Raw genomic sequence first — 23572 nt, 5'->3', positions numbered from 1 at the left:
CACCTTCCCCCGGGGCGCTCCCTCCCGCGGCCGGGCCGCGCTGCCGGAGAAGGGGAGCGGGGGAGGGGGGGGGTTGTAGCAGCATCACCATGGCGACAGTGACGTCATCTCACCCTGGATCTAATTGGAGGAAACCCCGTGGCCCCAGCCGCAGCCCACGGGCCAACCGAGCTTGTGCCCTGCCTGTGCTCGCCCCCGCGGCAGCGCGCTCTGCTCGGATTGGCTATTTGGGAGCGGGGGGGCGGAGCCGGGCTCGCAGGCCAGGCTGCGATTGGCCGCGTGGGCGCGGGCTGAGCAGCGGGTAGGCTTGCCTGTGCCAACGCCCTTTAGCGCTGGCTCTCGCCGGAGACGGGAGCGGCTCTTTCTCTCTGCCACAGCCCCGAGCGAGGCAGCCGATCGGGTGGCGCCCGCGGCCCGGCCTAGCGCAGCGGACTCAGGTGAGCGCGGTGCCGCGTCCCGGCGGCGGGCGCCGCTCCGCTCGGCCGCTGCCAGCTGCTGCCGCCGCGTCCTCCATTTTGTGATCGCGGCGTGGAGCGCTCGGCAGCCCCGGGGAGCGGGAGGCGCAGCCATCCAGCGCCGCCATTTCGCAGCCGGCGGGGCCGCCGGCTTCCTCTTTCCGCCCTGCCGCCGCGGGGGCAGCGCCGGCCGCCATCCGGCCCCGCGCCCCCCGCCGTCCCTGGGGACGCGGCCGCCCCTGGCCCCCGCCCTCCCCGGGACCGAGACCCCACCCACCGCCGGCCGCCGCGCTCCCCCGCCGGCAGTGCGGGGCCGCCGCGGCGAGGGTCGGCGTTCCGAGGCCGGAGCTGCGGCCACTCCCGCCGCAGCCGCCGGAGGGAGGCGGACACGGACAGGCCCCGGCCCCGCCGCGCCCCGCCGCCAGGAGGCGAAGCGGCCTGTGCCGCCGGGCTGTCCTCGGGCCGCCCCGCCCCGCCCGCCCCGGGCTCCCCCGGCCCCGCTCGGAGCGCGGGCGCCCGAGGGAGGCGGATCCCGGGCGCGCTCGGCCAGCCCGTTGGTTACAGCCCCTTATGTGCCTCCTCTGCTGCGAACTCGGCTCGATCCTTTATCATTTGTTTTTTCCCCGCTTGTCCTGGCTTGGGCATCCACCTTTCTTCACCTCTCGCTTGCAGGGCTTGTGGCACACGGGGCTTTGGACAAGGGTCCCCAGGCTGGCTGGTGGTGGTGTGTCCTCCTCCAGGCCGCCGGTAGACAATATGTTAGTACGTTCACATAAGGCAAGGAGGGAGAGCAGTGTGAGGACAAAAAGTCTGTGCTGATGGAAAAATAGCTATTTCCAGCGCTTGGTGTGCAGGCTGCTGTCCCTTGGCTGGCGCTGAGTGTGCCTTCCCCAGTTGGGTTTCTAGGCCGTGCTTTCCCATGAGGGGGACCCTTGAGACAAGTGCCTCCCCGTGACCCTGCATGGAAGGGCAGAATGCTGCTGTCTGTCTTGCCATGGGAAGCACCTGAAGGTGGGGAAGGGGAGGTGGGGCTCGCTGCGATCCATGATTTTTTTTGTGGGTTGCGAGGAGTGGTGTAAGATCATGTTATGTCATGCTTTATGCCAGCGTCATGGTTACTGTCTTCTTTCTGGCAGGTCGTGAGGTGCATTCTTGCTTTGATAGTGTGACATTGCCAGCTTCTCCTGCCTTTGCTACTATACTGCTCTTGCCCCACTGCCAGCCACCATGGATAAAACCGAGTTGATCCAGAAAGCCAAGCTGGCTGAGCAAGCTGAGCGCTACGATGATATGGCCACCTGCATGAAGGCAGTAACTGAGCAAGGTGCCGAGCTGTCCAACGAGGAGCGCAACCTGCTCTCAGTGGCCTACAAGAACGTAGTGGGGGGGCGGCGCTCTGCCTGGAGGGTCATCTCTAGCATTGAGCAGAAGACAGACACCAGTGACAAGAAGATGCAGCTTATCAAGGACTATCGGGAGAAGGTGGAGTCTGAGCTCAGGTCCATCTGCACCACTGTGTTGGTGAGTGGAGACTTCCTTTTTTCTTCTGTGTTTTTATTTTATTCTTTTAAGATAAGTTGTGCTTCTGTACTGGAGAATAAGACTGGGAACTTGACTGGGGAATATAATGTGAACTATTATGCTTGGATAGGGGGAGTCAGTGCAGTAACTTCTGCAACTGTTGTGTGGGTTACTGTGAGGATGAAGATCATCAGCCCCATATGTGTAGAGGTATTTGAGATACATGCTCAATTTTGAGGGTATATTTGGAGTACATTTTTGGATGGAGTGATCCATATGCAGTATTCTGTGAGGTAGTTGCAGAGATGCAAGGAATTTAGCTTCGTGCTTGTTTTTGCTGTGGTTAGTAAGGTTGTCTATTAGATAAGCTGAAAAGAAAATGAGAAAACCTCTTTATTTCTTCAGATCAGAACTAATAACCTGTTAAGGCCTTTAAAGTAACTGGGTGCGCCCTTCGTTTACTTCTCATGAAGAAAAATACTCTCAAGGGGTCTTTAAGAGACGTTTTGAAGATTATTTTAATATAAAATATGGTTTTATAAAGTAAGACACCTGTGTGGAAGACGGGAAATTAAGATCTGTAGAAATGGGTTTTGTCAGATCCAAACTGACTTCTCAGGGGAATCTTTAAGGTGAATTTGCAGTAATTATGGAATAATGTAAAACTAAGTTGTGAAGACAGGCGTGACACCCGAAGCATGTATCAAAGCCCAGGAGTACATTTCTGTACAAGCGGCAGAATTCCAGATGCTGTCAATAGCGAAACTGCGCTGCGCTGTAGTGGGAGCTGAAGAGACGCGTGTCAGCAGCGTGGAGGCTGCTGGACCCTGTTCTACGTGACCAGGGAGATGTGGCTGCAGGAAGCTGCATGTCCGTAATGCAATAGTAATTGTGTGGCGGGTAATCTTCAGCGGTTTATTTTCTCCTCTTTGTTACGCTTCTTTTGTGTGTGTTCAGTTTTGCTAACCTGAGAACAGGAAGAAGAAGTCTACAAAGAAATAAATAATTTTGAGGTAAATGTATTCTAGATTGTTTTCAGAGACCTGAATTTGAAGCTGACTGGCTTGGAAGTAACTGAATTTGCTTCTTGATTAGGTGTTCTGGCTCACATACAAGGGAGTACCTCTTTGGGTGGTTTTGAAAATACTTACAGGCTTCCTTGCATGTTGCCTGCCACCCAGATATTTTTTTTTCTTCTAAATCAGTCAAAATCAGTTACCTTTGCTTGAAAAATCATTTGGAAATCTATTAGCTTAGTGAATCAGTTGGGTTAATTCCTTTGACTCATAAGTGTAGTTAAGTTGTAAAACTTTCACCTTTGTGAAAATGATGTGACTTGTTTAGGGCGCTGATTCCTGTTTCCTGTGACAAGAATTTCACTAGAACCTGTGTGACTGGGTGCCAGCACTTGTCCTCTTGTCACTGCTCTCGATCTCCTCTATTCAGTGTCCCACTTCAGGAATAATGTCTTGGGACCTCAACATAAAGCTCACTCTTCAGACTTCTTAATCTCCCTCTGTCCTTCTACCAAATCTAGTTCCTAAGGAGGAGGTATAAAAGGCATAAAATCTCACTTCGGTTGCTGTGCCATTTTGACAGGGAGCTCGTGCTCGTGCAGAGGGATTGAACGTGTCTGGATGATAAAGGTAGCGAGCCATTTCACGGAGTGTCTATACTGAAATTATTCCAGTCTCATCAAATGGTGGACAGCAGGTAGCCTGGTAGGCAAGCTAATGCAAACTGCTGATGTAGGAAGAGCAAGATCTTCCTGTGCTAGACAATTTTGTGCCTGCATTCCAGTCTTTCTCTGTTCTCGGCGATGGCCTGGAAGGCAACAGGCAGTAGTGAGGACCGAAACCTACAGCTGTGCCTGCTTTTCCTCCTCTGCGCTGCTGGCCAAGGTGTGCCTTCCTTTGGCAGGAGATGCCAGCTATCTGCTGCAGGCCTTCCGATTTTTTTTTTTTTTTTTTTCCCGCTCTTCCTCCGAGGGCCATGTCCAGTTACGCTCTGTTCTGCTTCTCTCCCTTTTCTCCTCCAGCTACCACTCCTATGACCCGTGAGTCAGCAGCTGAGCTGTTGGAACTCACAATGTGCAGGCACTACAAAGGACAGGTTTCCTAAAGCTGAGCCACAAAGTGGTTTTGACTCGTCCTTTGATAATTTTTTCTTTACTAATACTACAGTAACTGCTTGTAGCGTATTTAGATCTCTTAAGGTGAGTCTCAGAGATGCTTTTTGAATTCTAGGAAGGGAGCTAAACAGAAACAACTGCTGGCAAGTAGTATGGAAAGGTTGCTTGTCATCTGGAGTAATTGGATTTAGCAAGGGTGGATGCGTTGGGTGGAGTGTGACTGCTGTTAGTCATACTACTAACAGTTTTTTTTCAAAAGGTTTTTTTTTATTACTGGTTTGGCAGAGCTTTTCAAAGTGAAGTATATCTGCTGTTATAGAAACCTTCATTTGGCAATACTTGTGCTAGCATTACAAACTACTGGTAATTTTTGATTTTAAAAGGCAACAACACTGAATCTGCATTTACTTTTTTTCCTGTAAATAATGTTTCAAGCCTGTATAGTGTTGTTTTAGGGCATGGTTTGATAAGGAACTTAATTTTGGATGTATGTATTCTAGTAGTTATTATCTTGAGATATCTATATAGGTATATATACAAAGATACATAAATAAAAATAAAACTTCTAGTAATCATTTAATTAGCATACAACCACTATCAGTGGTCACAGTAAGATATTCCGTCGTGCCAAGGGGTGAAGACATTTCTTTAACCGCCTATCTTGCACGTAGGGGTTGATGTGATCTGAACCCTTTTTAACTGTTAATTTAAATGATCAACCTTTTTTCTGGGAGTAGCTCTTTAATGAAGAAATTGTATGACTTTGTCAAATATCTTGTGTGAATCTTTTATTTGAAAAGTACACTAGGAGGTTTTATTGAAGTCCCTGTATTGATTGACTAATTCTTTGACAACGTAGAAAATTAATGTTGAATCACCCCTTATGAATCATAGTTGAAACTGTTCTTGAAACTCTCTTGTCCTTGAATAAAGAAATAGGTTGGCAACTTAGCTGTTTTTTCAAGGTAAAGTTGGACTGTGTTGTTTCATATACTCTGAGCACGAAGTTCATGTTTCTTTTTATTCTCTGAGTGATTTCAAGACGGGGATAATAGATAACATAGAAGGGATGAGTGCAGCAGCAACTTTCATGTAATTAGTGAAATAACATGTAAAAGTTTGAAGATGGAATGTACAATCTTGGTTGTATATATACCCTGCTGTTCAGTGACATCAAATTTTCTAAAAAGGTATCTTCTGAATTGGAACTTCTTTAGGGGAGCAGATCCAGTTGCTGGGTTTTCTGAGAGCCTCAGTCCCCCTGCATAGTGGTAACTCATGTTGCATTCAATCTTCTTCATTCTTTGGAGAGAAATAGTGTGAAGGAGGGACACGAGCCCTTGCCTGGGAGCAGTTCACTCTCCACCTGCAACTTGAGGGTTTTTCCATGTATTATTTGTAGGACTCTGCATATGTGGAGTTTCTAGGTTCTGATGTTGTTGAAGCTCCTCACAGACCAGTAGAGATGAGATTTGGTAACTACTTGCCCACAGTTTAAAACTTTATGAAGGTGCAATGGCTAAAATCATTGGTCTTGGAAACAACTGTATCTTGGTGGTTGCTTATTCCTCATGTCTCTAGCTGCAACTTAAAAGTTTATTTTAATGTTTTTAAGCTTTTGCTTAGAAAACTTACATATATGAGTCTTTTCAGTTGTTTCCAAACATCTATTTTTAGTGTCCTCTGTGAACAGCTTTACAGTGCACTGTGTCTAGTTTTCTAGAAATGAGCAAGGGCATCATGAACGTTTAAAAATGGACCAACAGTAACATGACTTGTGCTGTACCCTGCAGCAGTGCCTGCAATGAAATAGTCGTGAGCTGTAAGGTGTATCTTATTTCAGTTTTTACTGTCTCAAGGTTGAGAGGGTGCATGTAAACGTTTGATCTTCTGTGAGATTGCAGTGTTAATTGTTGAAAGCGTGTATTAGTGTGCTGCTCTTGCCAGCTCCCCTTTCCTTCCTTCCTTCCTCCCCCCTGAAGGTTGCAGCGTTACTACTACTTTTGCTTTGCGTAATTAAGAAACAATAAATACTAATAAAAACAAGAGCAAAAATGTATGTCTATTGCTGATTTTTATTGATTTTGTAGATGTAGTTCTAAGGTTAATCACTTAAACAAAAAAAATCTCCATACTAGAAAGTAAGGTTCAAAGCAGCTTTTTTCAACACCACAAGTTCATAGCTTCATTGAAAGTGAAGTTGGTATTTTCTTGCAGCAGCAGATACTTTAACTGACATGAGGAATCTGTCTCGTGTCAGATGATGAATAAGCTTTGACCATAGCCCTGTTTTTTCCCTACTTTTACATTTGACCTACCAAAGATGGAAATCTTTATATTTATTTACATGCAGAAATTTGGCAGATTCAGTAAGCATCCTCTTGATGCTGCTATATGAACAATTTACTAGAGTTTCATGTCTTGTGAATCCTTTTTCTCTGCTTTCCTATTTTTGGTGGACGGCATTTCGATTATCACTTTCTTTACCTTTCGTAAATTGAAAGCAAATGCTATTGACTCATCCTTTTAAAGTAAGACTAAAAGGACTAGCTGCTTCGTGACTCAAAGCCAGACCTTAGGTTGGGAACGCTGCCTCTCGGCAAATCCAGAATTGTGGAATGAATATTAAATTAAGGTGTTAATTTCAAATAAGTCATCTATTTGATGAAAGGTAGTATGTGGAGAGAGAGTTGATTCTCTTCTGTGTTCTTAGCACAACTTCTAGCAAATGTTCAACACAGTTATGATAAGAATTGTGGAACTTAATGCATTAATATTTTCTAGTTTAATATGCGTGAAACTTAAATTTAAATTCACGTTCTGAACTTGACTTATTCATAGTTCTACTTTCTCTTACATCAGTTTTTGGTTCCTTGGTTGGAATCTGCTGCTGCAGTACTACACTTTTGTGCAAGGAAAATGGAATCCTTTTCTAAGAAGGGACTGACACTTGCAGAAGCAAATCCTAGAATGCAGAGGTTCTTGAGGTGGCTGAAAACTGTTAAAGCTCAACTAAAAGTAGTTTGAAGAATTCTGCTGGTAGCTGAGGCCTCCATCCCATGCAGTCATTGCTTGCTGCCACCTCCGTCTACAACTGGATGCTGAATTTCTAAAATGTCCAAGCAAGCTAGTGAAGGATACAAGATAAATGGCAGCAAGGTATTCTTTCTGTCTGAGGTTCTGAAAACTCGTGCCATTATGTTATTTGTGTGTGCGGTGTCATTTTTCTTTTCCAGAAGCTACTGGAATGAATTTAGATCACTGATTGGATGTGCGTGGATATCTCCATCTTGATGTAAAATTGAGAATAGGGTTAACTTAGGTCTGTTGGAACTAGAAAAACCTGAATATAAATGGCTTGTCTAGTCTTAAAAGCTTAAGAAATGACCACCAGAGAATTGCACTTCTGCAAAGTCATAGCTCCTACCAGCTCTGCAAGGTCTGTCCTGAATGGTAACATCCTGTGAGAAGTAGGATGTGGAGTCACTGCAAATAGGAAATGATAATACTGATACAGGTGACCAGCTGTTGAGAATGGGGTGGCCAAAGCCTCATCTGTCTCCAGTGTCAATATCAATTTTTTAATGAGGTTAAACTGTAGAGTAACTAGCCTGATTGTAGTCAGGGGTATTAAGGAGCTCCATCTATACTATCTGTCAGTCCACTTGTATTCGAGGAAATTTAATAATTCTAAATGTACATGGTTGCTATTTTGGTGGCCTTGAGAAAGTAGGATGTACCCAGTAGGTGGAACTTGACAACAAAGACACAAATTCCGTTTTTCTGCTAATGTAGTGAAGCTTTTAACAGGTTTTGTAAATCACTGTCATGCTTACCTGCTAGACAGTTGTCTTGCAGGCATTTCTACTACCTTAGATACTAATATGATCAGCACCTTTTTGAATAAAACGTAGAAGGCTATGTATCAGAGAGACAGAACTTGATGAAGAAAGAAAACAGTCGAGCTTGAAGATTTATTAGTGGTTGATTTCTTTATGATGACACAAATTGGGGTTGTTCAGCACCTTATTAAAGCAGTAGATTGTACCCATTTCTGCATGGGTGCAAAAGCGTGGTATTCTGTTTTCAGTGATGGGAGATACCTGATTTGTGGGAAGTACAGTAAATGGCAGAGGGAGGGCTGGTAAAAGTGCGAAGGTGCGTGCTTGATTAATCAGTGTTTTCTTATTTGTGTAGTTCTTGCCCCTTTTTTAGTTTTATACTTTTTGAGAGTGACAGCCTAGTGCCCCTAGATGTTAGTTGCTGTTTTAGTGCTTTTGTATTTGACCATAAACTTGAAGCTAATTGTGTCATGGACTAACTAGGTAAGGTAAGTAAAACTGTTCCTGAACACTACATTGGAGGCACTTAGTCCATAGATCTCTATCGAGTTAATTGGCCTGATGGTTACAGATTCCTCCTTGTCCTTTCTGCTTCCCAGGTTGTCAGAACCAACATCAGAACATTCCAGTTGAGCATACAGCTGACTTGTAAGCTTGTAATTTGCTAATTCACTCTGTACATCTGAATAACAGTTAATGTGTACTGGGCACTTAGACATGGGAGTCAGTAAAAATAATTTAAGTGCCGAGTTTCACATGCTGTGAAACCCATCACACGTATGTGGACCCACCGAAACACCAGATGTAAAGACCTATGAATTAGGAAGTCCCGAATTAGCTGTGATTTTGCTTATTTCTTTCTTTTACTTTGTTAAAAAAATCAAGGGTTTTATTTACCAGTTTCTGACATTTATAAAAGTTGATTCTTTGTTCTAGCAACATTTATTCTGTCATTTAATTTATGTGATCCATCAACTAAAGTAGATGGATATAGGAGTCATGTTAGGCTCTGGAAACGAAAATCTTACCGTTTGCCCTGATAATAGATTTTCTGAATACACTACATACATTTTTATCTGACTTCCAGCCTCATATTTCCTGGATAAAACTTCTGCAGGAAGTTCTGTTCTGAAGTTGAATACATTTTGCAAGATTCTTGTGAGCAGATTTTTTTTAAAATGAAAGTAGGTAGCAGGGCCTTAGCAAGAAAGTCAAGTTTCACTTGCTATGAGAAATTGTTATAACAAGGTTATCCAAAAGGTTGACTTGTAGTTTTTGTGACTTCATTGTTATAGGTTGTCTCATTTGCAGAATAACAAATTATTGGCACATTCCTAATACACTGAATGAAATAATTGCTGGGTTTCCTTCAAGGTGAAGTTGAGCAGTGCAAAGGGCTCTTTCAGCTGCACTAAGTGACGGGAAGAAAGTGCATCTGTTTCATTATCTTTCTGGATCTGGGGGGTCACAAGCCTCTGATCTAGGGCTCCTGAACAGAGCAGAACTGGGGCAAGTGAAACTTCTAGGCCCTCCAGAGGTGAAAGGCTGGCTTTAAAATAGTTTATTTGAATGAGGGCAAAGTACCTTAAACTCACATAACTCCTTCTTGCTGTTGTTCATTTTGAGTATTGTTAGTCTAGATATATCTCAGTCAATCATTTAATCATACCTTCAGGGCTTTGATAGCTGCAGAGCATAGAAATATTTTTAAAATGCAAATTTAGACTTCTTTGTTTGATTCTATTGTATTATGGAAGATCACAAATGGAGGATGCTGGAAGAAACTGTAGGCAGTCAGGATTCTGAAGAGTTCGATGTCAATAATGCATGTTTACAAAGAGGAAAATAACATATTTTCAGGTATTAGAAATACAGAAAATGCAACCGTGGAGGAATGTTAGGTAGAATCAATTTGAGATAAACCTGTTTGATACCAAGAAAATTTTCTTGAAAGCCTTTGACTGTTGTATGGCCATTACTTCAGCAAAAAATTGTAGTTATTAAAAAGGGTAATTACTTTTGTTTGAAGACTCATTTCTACATTTGGCACAGGGAAACTTGAAAACTTCAGGCTTTTCTGTAAAAACTTGAATAATTCTTAACTTGCGCTGGATTGTTGATATTTATTTAAATTTTTTTGTCTGAAAATCTATAGAAATGAGAACTTGCATTTCCACACACTTCTAGTTCCTGCCTTACATAGTCCTTTGGGGACCACAGGACTTTCTAACTTCTGTTTTAGGAGAAAAGTAACTGGTGAATGTAAATTCTATATGAAATTAATCTCAGCCCCAGGTGGGAATAGTGTGGGCAGATGTGCTGCAGCTCAGGCTTCCAATGTGTCTGTTAAGTGCGATTCCAGATACTTCATTCAGGGCCAATCCTAAATATTGACTGCCAGTTTTTAAAACTATGTAGACCAAGACTCAGATCCAAATGGAAAAGACAAATTAGGTCACCCTCTCCGTTTCCATGCCAGGTACGTTTGTCTCTGCTTTTGACAGTGTTTCATCAGGTTATCTTAAGGCCATGCCATTTCTGGAAAGGCGCACACATATTTTCCTCAATGTATAAACTGAAATACTAATGGTCTTAAGAGGTCTATATGAAGACTATTTAATGTTCTTCCAAAAGAAGTTGATTAATAGAGCTTGAATCCAGAAGGGTGAAGAACTTACTTCTGCTGAATTACACTTTTGAAAGTAAAGTGATCTTACTGTTGCAGCAGGGGACTCTCCCTTTCCTGTCAAGAAAACAACCACTGAATGTTAAAACACACCTAAGTTGCAGTGAGTCATACTGTGGACTTTGGAATGACTGATTAGACTTGAAATAGTCAAAAAGTCTTAATGCCAATTTACTAGACTATTAAAGCAGGCAGTCATTTGTGAGTAGAAGCCTTATTGAAGGGTCTGAGCCTACACCAATCATCTGTGCTGTCAAACACTTTGGAACATCTAATGTGTTTAAATTATCATTTAACAGTTAGTATTAAAGGAGTGTGTTGTTCTGAGCTGCCTCACCAACTTCTTAGCTTTACTTTTTGACTACAGTTAGGGTGGAAACCATTTCCCTGTATGCTGCATGTAGGTGATTTTTCTCATATAGGACCTGGATGGACCTTCAGAAGTACTTGAGACTGAAGAATTTTTCCAGGTATTCTGCACGCTGCAGCTCTGGCTGAATTTCTGTAGTGTCACACACTGCAGAGTGTGTCTGTTGGGTGCAAGCTGCTCAGCTTCTAGATGAGACTGTGACATTGAATCCATGTTCAGGGTGGTGAGTTAACTTGCTAAAAGAAGTGGTGTTGACTTGCACTCTGTGCATGTGCATTATTTTTAAGGAACCTTGTCTCAAAATAGATTTGTTTTGAAACAGGGTCTTCACTTGCATGTGACCATTTAGTTCTGTGGGGTTTGGCCAAAAAGTGTGTGCTGTTACGAGCAAGTACAATGTTAAGTAGTCAGAGTTCCTTGCTGTCACGCATGTAACATCTGTTCTGGTGGCTAGCTTCAATACTCCCTTAAAAAAAAAAAAAAAAAAGTCTTTAAAGCTCAAAATAGGGAACATTCAGTGTCACCTCAGGAAGGGAAGGAACACCTAGGAAATGGCAAGAAAACCTTAATCTGGTCTCTGAAAGATCTGTGACAATCTGTGGAATGGTAGCACCTCCTCTGCTGGCAGATCTGACCATCACTTGGACAGCAGAGAGGTTCTGAATAGTTGATTTATCATTGAATTTTTTCCATCATGGGGTGAGGAAGAGTATAAAATATTTTTATATTAAAAGCACTGATATTGATTAGCTTGATCTTGTATAAAAAAGGAATAATACTATTGCATATTCTTTTTTCTAGATGTTTTTGTGTCATATGAGTCCAGCAAAGGACTCTCCCTTAAGTTACTAAAACCTGCAAATACGAATTACTTCCCACAAACTGTTATGATGTTTGTTTTTAAAGACTAGCATTTAAAATTGTATGCCTACAAGATGAAAGATGGTGTTGGAATGAAGTGTTTTAAACAACTTGAAGTAAGATGTATGGGCCTTTTAGGCTCAAGAATATTGCTGGAACAGTCGGACTTGAAAATTCAACTTTATATTGACTCTGTGCCAGCAATTATGAACATCAGCGCACGCCTTGCTAAGGATCATGCAACAGCTTAACCGGTTTATATTTTTGGGGCAATCTTCTGGAGAGCATTGCTGCTTATGATAGTTGCTTTTATATTTACTTTTTTTCCTTCTGGTGGAGCAACGATAATGACACACCATACTAAGTTGGTGAGAAATGCAAATGGCAGTGTAGATCGGTCCTTTGATATCATAACATTAAATACCTTGGTGCTGGTGATGTGACTCAAACATGTCATAAGTGTTGACATCTGAGTAATGGTGGCTTTGCAAATATTTTGAGTTACTTCAGTTTACCACATTGAGAACTTTTGTCTGTACCTGGGCATGTGATATATCTGTAGCTTGCTTTGAAAACTGACCTTAGACTAGTTGTGATCAGTAGATAATCTCGGGAGCTGACCTGGTTCATGTTCATCCTCTCGTATTGAACGGATAAATGTGAAGAATATATCTATTACCTAATGGTGTTGGAATTTATGCTGAGAATTATGTATTTGCTTTTCTTACTGAAGTCCAGTTCTAAATGGCAGAAGTGCTGAAGGCAGCTCAAAGGTCAATTTGATATTCTTTTTTTTTTCTTTTAATTCATCTTTGCTGTCAATTTTTTTATAGCTGAATAAGTGGGAAGAGAGAACAGCACAGGTCAGATAGTGGTGGTATTTTTCTGCCACTTGAACCTACCACATAGTTAAATAGTACAGAAATATTTAGTGTATGTTGTGGTTGAACTTGATGTCTCTGTCAGGCTTGCCTTTTAAAATAGGCTTAGATGGGGAGAGGTTGGTGGGACTTCTTGCTTTGTTGTCAGCTTTTAAAAGAACGGCTTGTCCTGAAAACAGGTAACAGCACATGTGGAGTGGGACCAGTACGTGAATTGGAGGGGATGGATATGTGCATGGTGTATGTAAGGAGAAGCTGGCTGGATGCACACTCAGCAAATAATTATGAAGGAGCTGTGTCTTCAGGGAGCTACTTTGTTTGCATCAGGCACTTCAAGTGAAGATACGTCTGGTATATTGCTTTAGGACTTGCTTTTCATAAAGCTGAAATAATGGGGAAGTGTTGAAAGCAGACAATGCTCAGGTTAATTGCAGTGGTCTGATGCTACAACCACGTGTCCAGCCCTCGTTCCTGCTTAAGCAGAGGGGAAAAGAGACTAAGAACGGACGGGTACTCAGTTGGGAAAGAACAAACGTGGAACTGGAAAGGGATACAAAACCACAATTGAAATGTAACTTTCTCTTGGCATGTAAATGAGTAAGTCTGCCAATGGAGAGGAAAAATTAAAGAAAATAAAGTTTCAGCTTTAAAGGGCGAGGAAGTAGACTGATGCCAGGTCCATAGGCTGCTCCCCAGTGCTCCTTCAGGTAGCTGTGGATCTCGTCCAGGGACTGGTAGCCCATTGTTGCTGGCATTTCTTTAATAGATAAGTAAATAAGTCTGCCGTCTGTAGGAGGGGAAAGAATATCGTATATGAGAATATGATGCTATTAGCATGGCAAGAGTGTTAGCGCACTGTGAAGGTAGAAATAAATTGAGATGGATGAGCAACACTAATGAGAAGTGGGTGGGGAAACCTGTCACGCTACAGGAGGACCTGTGTACCACTTGAGAAAAGCGTATCAGTGTGGGGGCAGCAGCAGATACCAACCACAGAGTGTCACAGTGCAAACTGCTCTAATGGAGCTGCACCAGGACACGAAGGGACCAGCTTGAGGACAGAGCTTTGGTTCCTGCGTCTTCCTACTACTCGTGGTTTTGGGAGTCACCAGGGCAGGCCAGCAGCTTGAACATCTTGTGTCTTTTCATGGCAGCATCTGAGGTGTGTTTGGCATTGTAGAGCATGTAGTTGCTGGTTGTTCAGGTCTTGGTTTAGAAGGTGATAACAACTGTTGCAATTCTTTATGATGGTGGGAACTGTATTTTGATACATAATTTTCCCTGACCAAAAAAGAAATGGTGGGCATGTCTGGTGTGTGTGAACATGGATGGCAGCCTGCTGTGTTAGCTGACTTCATCACAGAATCACACCTGTGGCAGTGCCTGTCACTCTTTAGGTGAAATTTATCATAATAAATTTGGAGGTTAGCTGAGGTCTGCTTCATTGCTCAGGCTGCCTCTGTTCATTTTGCTTCCTGTCAGCTGATGTTTCAGATGAGGATTCCTGGCTGCCTGCTGTCAGATGGAAAGGTGGAAAAGCCCAAGTGGGGAAAGACAGAGAACAGATGTAGGAAATCTTGAGTTATCCTGGCTATTACTGACTCACAACACAGTAAAGTAAATCATTGAGCTTACTGTGTTGCCTGCTCTCGCTGCCCCGTGAACATTTTGTCTGTTAGAGGGAGGGTAAGATGCCTTCCAAGAAACAATGATGATGTCCTGAGATGAATGGCTCACTAAATGCACCAAATACATTATTGATTTGAAAGATAACACCTGGCTAGATAAAGAATTAGTTTTACTCAAACCTTGTTTATATTCTCTTCTATCCTACCTGATCCTTAATGAGATCTTGTTCCACTTAAGGCTACTAAAAAACCCAAACCGGGTACATAAAGTCCAGAACGAGGATGTTCCACCCTGACTGGCAGAGGCACAGATCTCTGCTGTACTGTCTGCTGTGGTAGGATTGGGGCCCTGGAGAGGAACAGGGAGTGGGAGCTGCTGACAGGGCAGCTCAGCTCCTTCAGCTGAGGGGCGCCTGGGAAATAACACAGTGTACATAAACCCACTCACCGCTGTCTGAAAAACTATAGTTCACTCCCAGCATCCACTTTTTTTCTCTATGTTTCTTGGAAATCTGCACTAAACCACTAGTTTTCAAACCTGCGTATTGGAGGCAGCACCTTCAGGATGAAGGTAGAGTTTTGTCAAATATTTGGTTTTAAATCCTATACAAGGTGTTTTTCTTTGTCTGGTCAGTGATTTTTAGACTAGCATATTTTTTCACATCTAATTTGAGGACACAGATAAATCACATCTCTGTTTAATGCAATCCCAACCTTAGGATTGCTTTAGAGGCTGGTAGTTACTCTTTGATTATGACTGATTTAAGGAACCTTTCTAAACTCGAGTGTATTACATGTCAACTTTCATCACTCTGGGCAGTTTCTTGTAAAATGTAACTTCGGTGTTCAATTTAAGATTACTGAATTATCATCTCTGAGACTTGAAACTGGTTTGTGTAGCGTTGTGCTTTTATGGCTGGCATTGACGTCTGTCATGGGAGAAAAGCATCAGGAAAACACTGAGCCAAAATGTGAAGTTTTACTCATTGCAGAAACCTGTAAGGTGGGAATAACTCTTTGTAATACGGGAATCACTCATGCAAAATAACAGTTATTAATATGGGATTGTATTATCAATCTGCCTACTATGTCTTAACTCTTGTTTTAAAATATACCTAAGGTGTTGCTTCTTTTTCCGTAACACCAGTGAGGTGTACCATTCAAATGCTTGCTCAAGCCCTGGCATACTTCACTGTTAAACCATTAGACAAATCCTCTACTTAACCCTAAGCCATACTAACCAGTGTCTAGTCTTTGGCAGTGGTTTTCTAGCCTTACAGAAAGTCCTAAAAATGTCTGTTTCTGATTTGGTAAGTGGAAGGGTATGTCAGGCTCGGTATGTAACCCTACCACTGCCTTCTCTGGGGTGGCAGTAAGAGCTCTTGTAACTCTTTACTTGTTGTTAATGCCTGGCTGGAGGGAATCTCTGAAGGGAACATGTCTGTGGAGCTGTATGCAATATTGCATCCATGCTAAGCACACTGTGTGGATGCAGAAATGCTTTTTTCACCCAATTGGAAGTACCCGACTACAAGTGTCGGTTTAGAATAGTTGCCAACACCTCAAATGGACTTGGAATGAGTAAATGCTTTCAGCTGGATTGCTGTGCTACTGTTGATTATTAAAGGAAGTAATAATGGTATGATGGTATGCATAGCGAGTAGATTCGTGTCTAAAATTAGCTCGTTTTGATTATAGTGCTGCAGTCGCTAATTAAAATGCTAAGGGTTTTTGCCCTGAAAGCTTACAGTTCCTTAAACATCTTATTCGTAGCTGCTTTGTGAATTTGGATACACGTTCCTGTAACAGAAATCTTACTTAACTAGCCACGGTTTGCAAGCTTGGTGGAAACTTTCTACTGCTTTTATGACCTGTTTATTTTCCAGGTAACTGAATGCAGATCTTTATCACTGAAATTCTTAGTGTAAAGTTGCGCTCAGTATCATGGGGTTTCCTTGAGTGTGTTGGAACTTATTCACATCTTTTGTCAACTCCAGAGAACATGGGTGGGCTGTGGTAGTGAGCTGGGTGAAATGGCCGGGGCTCAGGGACAAAGAGGTCAGCCAGGAGCTGTTCTCCTCCTTGTCAGATCTCTGAAGTTCCCCCTTTCCTGGGGTAGAATTCTGTGCCTCTTCTCTCCTTCACCTTCACCCCTGTCTCAAAAGTGCTAGGAGGCCTTGCAGCCTTGGAGAGAGACTTATCTCCTCTTGCCAGAGGGTTGTTAAACCTTTCACCATCCCTCTGGTGATCAGGTAGGAGAGTTGTGAGCAGGGGCAGCTGTGAGCAGTAGCTCAGGGCGTGTGGGAGCTCTGTGCAGCTCTTCCAGGAGCAGCAAACACGAAGGAGTGGTGGTTACTGCCCAGCCAAGGGCTGGCACGGTTTGGTGGGGCTGGCTACCAGCTACATGGGTTAAGAGTCCTTGGTGCTCTCTGGTAGGTGAGCTGGAGAGTCCTTATCACAAGTCTAATTAAGGCAACTTATACAAAAAAATAGCAGAGTTGTTTTTCTTTTTTCTCCTGTGAAGTGGGAATAAGTTCTTATTTATAAATAGCTTTGATACATTCTGCATAAAGTTTAATTTTTCCAGTAAAAACTTATGTATTTGCAACGATGTTTTTGAAATGAAAATGCATATCCTGAAACTAAACTTGGTCTTGAAACTACACAGTAGTAACCCTTTTCTTGGTACTTTTTCTGCAGTCTAGTCTGATCAGATGTCTGACTGATCATCTCAGTGCGCTCTCTAGCTTTGTGCCTTTACACAGTTTGCTTAAATAAGAGTGCATCTATACAAAATGCTCTTAAAACTTTTCTTTTCCTTCTAGCAAACATTTGAGTCCATCCAAACTTTCTGGAGAGAGGACATGAGGAAGAAATTTTTTACAATGAGGGTGGTGAAACACTGGCCCAGGTTGCCCAGAGAGGTGGTCGATGCCCCATCCCTGGAGACATTCAAGGCTGGGCTGGACGGGGCTCTGAGCAACCTGATCTGGTTGAAGATGTCCCTGCTCATTGCAGGGGGTTGGACTAGATGACCTTTGAAGGTCCCTTCCAACCCAAACTATTCTGTGATTCTTTAAAAACTACATTGAACTTAAATGCAACAGTATATGTAAATGTCTTTTGTTGTTGTTATTTCAGGAGCTGTTGGACAAGTATTTAATAGCTAATGCAACTAATCCAGAGAGCAAGGTATTCTACCTGAAGATGAAGGGAGACTACTTCCGATACCTTGCTGAAGTTGCATGTGGTGATGACAGAAAACGTGAGTACCTTGTGGTCTTCAGGCTTTTAATAGCCAATGAACTTCAGTTTTCAGCCCTGGGCAGGTGAACAAGCGTGTGCAAGTGACTTGTTCTGAATTCACCTGAGTTAACTGAGTGGGAAAAAATACATTTCAATTGGAAATCTCCAGTGTTCATACAGATGGAGAGTAAAATTCTAAACAGACATTAAGCATAGTATGCCATGGAATTTTAGCTGATGTTCTTGTCATCTGTCCTAAATTTCTGGATAGTCATTCCATAATGCTTATTCAGGATTTCTGGAAAAAATTTCGGTGAAGGTCTCCTAACATATTTAATGTTATTTGTATTTCTGTACTAAAATAAAGTTGGTGAGGAAAAGTAAAGAGATCTCTATAACCTTTTTTACTCCATGATGGAGTCCTGTTGATCTATAAGTTTTAATTGTATCAGTGTGAAGCAGACTTCATGGTAGTCACCTAAGTTTATAAAGAAGCAACAAAATTAGTAGGTCAGTACACTATCCAAAGAAGTGTGAGCTGCACTCTTGAAGTGATTTATATTCACTGGAATAATACTGTTCCTGTAATTTTAGTTTACCCTTTGGATCCAGCACAAAAGGCCTGGAAAGCTTTACAGCTGACATCCTTTACTGGACATCCTGAGAATGTAGAACATTCCTGGAAGTCAGAACATGTGCATAGGTGGTTCTGAGTACCTCAGGAAGCTCATCTAGGGAGGACTTTAAATCTCTTTTCAGAGGATGTATTGAATTAAGTATTAGAATTGTCTCGCAAGGTGCCCGGGTACTGTTGCGATGCTAAAAACTCTTATTGTGGCATAAACTAGTGATACATTTCTACGTAATAAACTAAAATTAGTCCTGGAACGATGACTGGACACAGAAGGGAGACGGACTGTTGGAGCAGGCAGAGCATTGCAGGGATTGTCCCTTTGGGTTGGGCATGGTCAGCATCTGGCAGTGTTGGCTGGCTTAAACCGATTGAATTGCAAAGTGGGAGGACAGAGCTGATTGTCACTTAAAGGCTTTGTTAGTGTCCGTGTAATGTAAGAGCATTTAAATGGAAAGATGAAAATATACAAAATGGAGGAAAAGTCTTTGCATTGATGCATTGCTTTCAGGAATTCTTAACCCTTTGTCTGATTTCAATGACAACAGCATGTCCAAGTGTAGCAGAGACAACTTGTCTTTAGCTTTCACAAAGATAATCTGGTTTATATTTTGTCTCAAGCAACAGTTATAAATATATGGGCTTGTCTGAGCAGAGAAATACCTGCTTGTCTTGGCTAAAAAGATGGCATTTGAAGTGATATGCAGGCTGATACGAGTGCTTACTGGAGAAGAGGGAGTGACAGCCTTACTAGCAGATTTTAGTGTTTTGCTGGGGAGTTACAGCTTACGTGTAACACCATGCATATATTTTGTGCTTGACTTCTCACAAACTTCTAGGAGTTCTACCTGAAGCTTTTCTGAAGTTCTGCGTCTGAGCATCTCTTTACTTTCTCAGCTTCAAATATATTTTATATACTTACAAGCTAACCTATTTGCTGTGTTTGCTAGGGGTTTTTTGCCTTTTTCCACTTGTTTTCAACAAAAATTAGGCCATTAGCACTCCTTACAGTGTGAATTGCAAAAAAGCCACCTGTGTGTTGTGACTCTTCTGAATACTTAACAGATTTTACTTAACAAACTCTTTTTTCCAGCATGTTCTAGAGCAATTATGGCATTAGCTCCCTAGGAGAGCTGTATTCTGAGCTCTGACAATGGCCTTTTTCTGCAGTCTCTTTCCACTCTGCAGGCATCTTTAGGGTGGCTGTTGGCCCTTTGATTATCTACCACAAGACAATCTGGAATAGACTGTATGTAGCACTCTTAAAGTACTCACCCTGGCCTGGTAACCGCTTTTCTCTGTGGTCTTTCTCCCAGTTATTTTGGGCACAACCTTGTGGGGTTTTTTTGTCTTGACCCTTCTACACCTGATTTTTGGAGGCAGACTTTCAGTTTGTCAGGAACATGCAGAACGTGCCTTCCAAACTTCCTCAAGAAGAAGTAGGGCCAATTTTTTTTTGTACTTAAAGCATCAAAGGCCATTGAAGTAATATAGTCATCTTGGATGTTTGAATTTACTAACTTCTGTGTATCTCTCTGAATACCTTTGCTCTGTAGTAGCTTAATTTGCTCCCTGTGTTTTGTCATTGTGGCAGCTGTACTTGAAACGGGTTTGAAATCATTACCTTGATCAAAGTAAGTGCAGTGTTTTGCTAAGCGTGGGCTTAAATAGAGGACTGTTCAGTGTCCTACTGATGGAGTACTTTAAGTAGTCCTATCTTAACCCAAAACCTTAATGTTTCTTATTCTTTTAACAGAAACAATAGAAAATTCACAGGGAGCTTATCAGGAGGCATTTGATATCAGCAAGAAGGAGATGCAGCCAACACATCCAATTCGCTTGGGTCTAGCTCTTAACTTCTCTGTATTTTATTACGAGATTCTCAACAATCCTGAGCTTGCCTGCACACTGGCAAAGACAGTAAGTTACTTTTTCCTTCTGTATGCCTGCAGGGACAGTAGAAGAGAGTTTATGCTCAAAATAATATGAACTATTATTTTATAGAGTTTATGCAGGAAATGATCCTGTTTAATGGATCTAGTTTCCAAGCTCGTATTGTTAGTGGGATTAATGGGGTACAAGCAGTTTGTATTTACAATGTGACTTAAATTTTCAGCATCATGACAAGCTTTTATTATGCCTTTATTATGCTTCTGTTTCTAACAGAAGTTAATGACCTGAACTGCTGTAATGTTGCTTGTTTTTTTTTTTTTTAAAGCTACCTTTACTAATGGGTTTAGCTTCTGGTTGTTTAATGATCAGTTAACAGAAAGACTAAAGATGGTTTAATTATTCTAGGCGTTTGATGAGGCTATTGCAGAACTTGATACACTGAACGAAGACTCATACAAAGACAGTACTCTCATCATGCAGTTGCTTAGAGACAACCTAACAGTAAGTTGCCTTTTCATGTGCTGTCTGGTTCTGTAACCATGTATTAGCTTAGTTGGACAGAATTTGTCATGGAACAAACCCTTTGTTTTGCTCTAGCACGAAACATAGCACTGATTTGGGCTACTTGCCCTGCTACACATTTTCATAACTTAGTTTGAATGTAGCATAAGTTGATGTAAGCAGCTTCATGCTGTGTAATCTAGCTTGGATAGTTCACATTCTTTATTGTTTGCTGCCCTTTTTAGTGGAGGAGGAGAAGGTACATTCAGCTATCTTTAACGTGCAAGATAAAACGAGGAGTTGAAAAATAGTAACCCATGATCTGTCACGGATGCTTACTCAAACTTTTTGGTGACCTCCTTAGAAACAAAACGTCTTTCCTGTTGTACATCCAGTGCAGCTTGCTTTATTCATTTTCCTGATTTTCATTTAAAATAAAAGATCCGGAATTTCAATACATTAAGAATTAAATCTGTTCATGTTTAGCATGTATTACAATGATTAACTGTTTAAACAATTGCTTAATGGAAGCACTAAGTTCTATTAAAACATGTAACTAACGCAGTTTTTTAGGGATTATCCTCTCTGGATATTCACTGCATTTAAGGTTACAGCAACATTTATTATTTTGCAATGTTCCTTCAGTAGAAATGTCTTTTATTAGCACTATAAAATCTTCAGCTTCAGTAACCAAAGTGGTAATTTCCACTTTCTGGATTCAGACTGCAGCTTTTGAAATTGATGGTGCCTGTGATGCTACCATTCAGACTTGTCAAATAATCTAGGATGGGTGACATAGCTCGCTGTTGAGCACACAAGTCTGGGCCTGGTCAGAACACTATCTGCTTGGCCTCTAATACCTGAGGTGCGTGGCTGGTTGTGCCCTGCGCATGGGGAACTGTTTCCAGTTGCCTCTCTCTGACCAAGTACTGGAAGCCAGGGTTGTACAGCTCCAGTGCACTGGTACTTTGTAGACATCCTTGAGTCTAACTCGTTATCATTTCTATACAGTCGGTAGTTGTCCCTTTTTGGAAGTAAAGCTGAGCTTCTGAAAGCTGACACTGTTTTTCTTTTCATTTTAGTTATGGACATCAGACAGTGCAGGAGAAGAATGTGATGCTGCAGAAGGTGCAGAAAACTAAACTGCACGTGGGGCGTCATTCTCCCTTTCCTTCTCAAGAAACCTTTTTACACGTCTCCATTCCTTATAGCTCCACTTGGATTTCCTATAGCAAAGAAAACCCATCCATGTGTATGGAAATCAATTTATAGTCTTTTCACACTGCAGCTTTGGGAAAACTCCATTCCTTGATTTGTGTTTGTCCTGGCCTTCCTGGTGTGCGGTTACTGCTGTAGAAAAGTATTAATAGCTTCATTTCATATAAACATAAGTAACTTCCAAACACTTATGTAGCAGACTAAAGTGTACCTGGTATTTAAAAACAAATCTGAACCAGTTCCTGCCAGTTGAATGTGTTTTGTATTACAGTAAGATATGAAAATGTAGTTAATTGCAACTAAAGAGTGTTCCACCTAGCTTTTAATTCTCCACATTCCCTTCTTATTCTGCAGGGTTTCCTTTCCATAATTGACTTTCACACGCTACTGTGTGTTCTTTTCAGTAGGAACATGGAAGTATTGGGCCAGATCAAGCTGAGCATTTCTAGTTTGGAAAATGACAAATTGAGTTGCTTCCTGTATCATGTAATACAGAAGCTTGTGTGTTCAAAAACAGGAGCTTCTCTTAATCTTCAGTTGCTGCTGTTTAAGTTGATAGCCCTTCCCAATAAAAGTTCACTTACACTCCTGCCTTCGTAGTTCTGGTATTCACTTTACTATGTATTAGAAGCAGCATGTTACTGCCGGAGTACAGGCAGTGCTTTTTGGCGGACTAAAGTGCATGTCATTTCTTAATACACTGGAATGGGAAAACCAATTGAAGTTCACATGTCCAAGTATAAAATTTAGTACTTTTCCATGCAGGTTTGTGCACATGTGAGAAGGTGTCAAGTTTGTCCAGTGATTGTTATTTAGAGAGTTTGGACCACTATTGTGTGTTGCTAATCATTGATTGTAGTCCCAAAAAAGCCTTGTGAAAATGTTATGCCCTCTGTAACAGCAAAGTAACATTAAATAAAATTACATTTTATAAACCACTTACTGTTGACTTGTAACAATTCCATGTAATCACTTAAGGGCTAAACTTAAATGTAAGTAACTTGTGCTCAAAGTGTCTTTCTCAAATCTAGTGCATACTTTTACAAGTCTGCTCTTAAATGAACTTGCTTCATATTTGAACACTGCATTTTATGAAAATATGCTGGATAATCTTTCAGTTAACCTGACATGTGGACTTCTTAATAACTAAATCTACGAGCTAATGGCTTCACCTGAATAATGACCTAAGAAAAAATAGCCAATTTCTTGATATTCTTCCATGGCTAGCAAATCAAATCTTATCTAAATGATACTTTTTTCTTTAATAATCTCACTAAGTTCTCCGATCTCTCCTCATGTTGCATTTTTTCACTGATGGTCATCATTATTATTACAGTATTCCAGCTACATGTTTAGAAATGCAGAGGAATTTGTCCTGCTCTAGAACATTAGTTTGTGTGCTGCCACATCATAACCTGCTTTCTGTTGTTCTTAGACTGCTTTTAATATTACTGTTGTCCCCAATTTTTGGAGCTTTTAGTAGTAATACATTGCTTGTTTTCGTTTTTCTTCCCCTTTCTCCCCCTTAGATCATCTAAGAGTTATTTCTTAAACCTCTACCTCTTAGTTTCCCATGTTGGTGGGTTTTTGAAAATATTTAACTCCTATTAGTGTCCTGCCTAGACAGGATATGACATGATGAAAAAGGACATATTACTAGTCCTTGCAGGCTTCCGATGGTACATCTTCCACCTTCCATGTTTTTGTT

The 23572-nt window shown here is 41.7% G+C and overlaps 1 protein-coding gene across 1 annotated transcript; it reads left to right on the top strand.

Annotated features, from left to right (window-relative positions):
- The first annotated feature begins 279 nt into the window (after positions 1-279).
- On the top strand, positions 280-22802 carry YWHAQ (tyrosine 3-monooxygenase/tryptophan 5-monooxygenase activation protein theta). The gene is made up of 6 exons (XM_065833886.2): positions 280-437; positions 1592-1976; positions 17517-17640; positions 20009-20172; positions 20551-20646; positions 21729-22802. The coding sequence occupies exons 2-6, from the start codon at positions 1683-1685 to the stop codon at positions 21786-21788; spliced, it is 738 nt and encodes a 245-aa protein (XP_065689958.1). The 5' UTR covers positions 280-437; positions 1592-1682; the 3' UTR covers positions 21789-22802.
- Positions 22803-23572: the final 770 nt, after the last annotated feature.

This window comes from Patagioenas fasciata, chromosome 3 (genome assembly GCF_037038585.1).
Source record: "Patagioenas fasciata isolate bPatFas1 chromosome 3, bPatFas1.hap1, whole genome shotgun sequence".
NCBI classification, from domain to species: Eukaryota; Metazoa; Chordata; class Aves; order Columbiformes; family Columbidae; genus Patagioenas; species Patagioenas fasciata.
Note: the sequence above shows the minus strand (reverse complement) of the source record. Positions and strands in the feature narration are given on the sequence as shown.

What these genes read in the sequence shown, in the direction of transcription:
- YWHAQ (XM_065833886.2), top strand. Translation starts at nt 1,683, where the DNA reads ATGGATAAAACCGAGTTGATCCAGAAAGCCAAGCTGGCTGAGCAAGCT. An exon ending in CCATCTGCACCACTGTGTTG is followed by an intron (nt 1,977 to 17,516) that starts GTGAGTGGAGAC and finishes TTGTTATTTCAG; the next exon opens with GAGCTGTTGGACAAGTATTT. An exon ending in TGCTTAGAGACAACCTAACA is followed by an intron (nt 20,647 to 21,728) that starts GTAAGTTGCCTT and finishes TTTTCATTTTAG; the next exon opens with TTATGGACATCAGACAGTGC.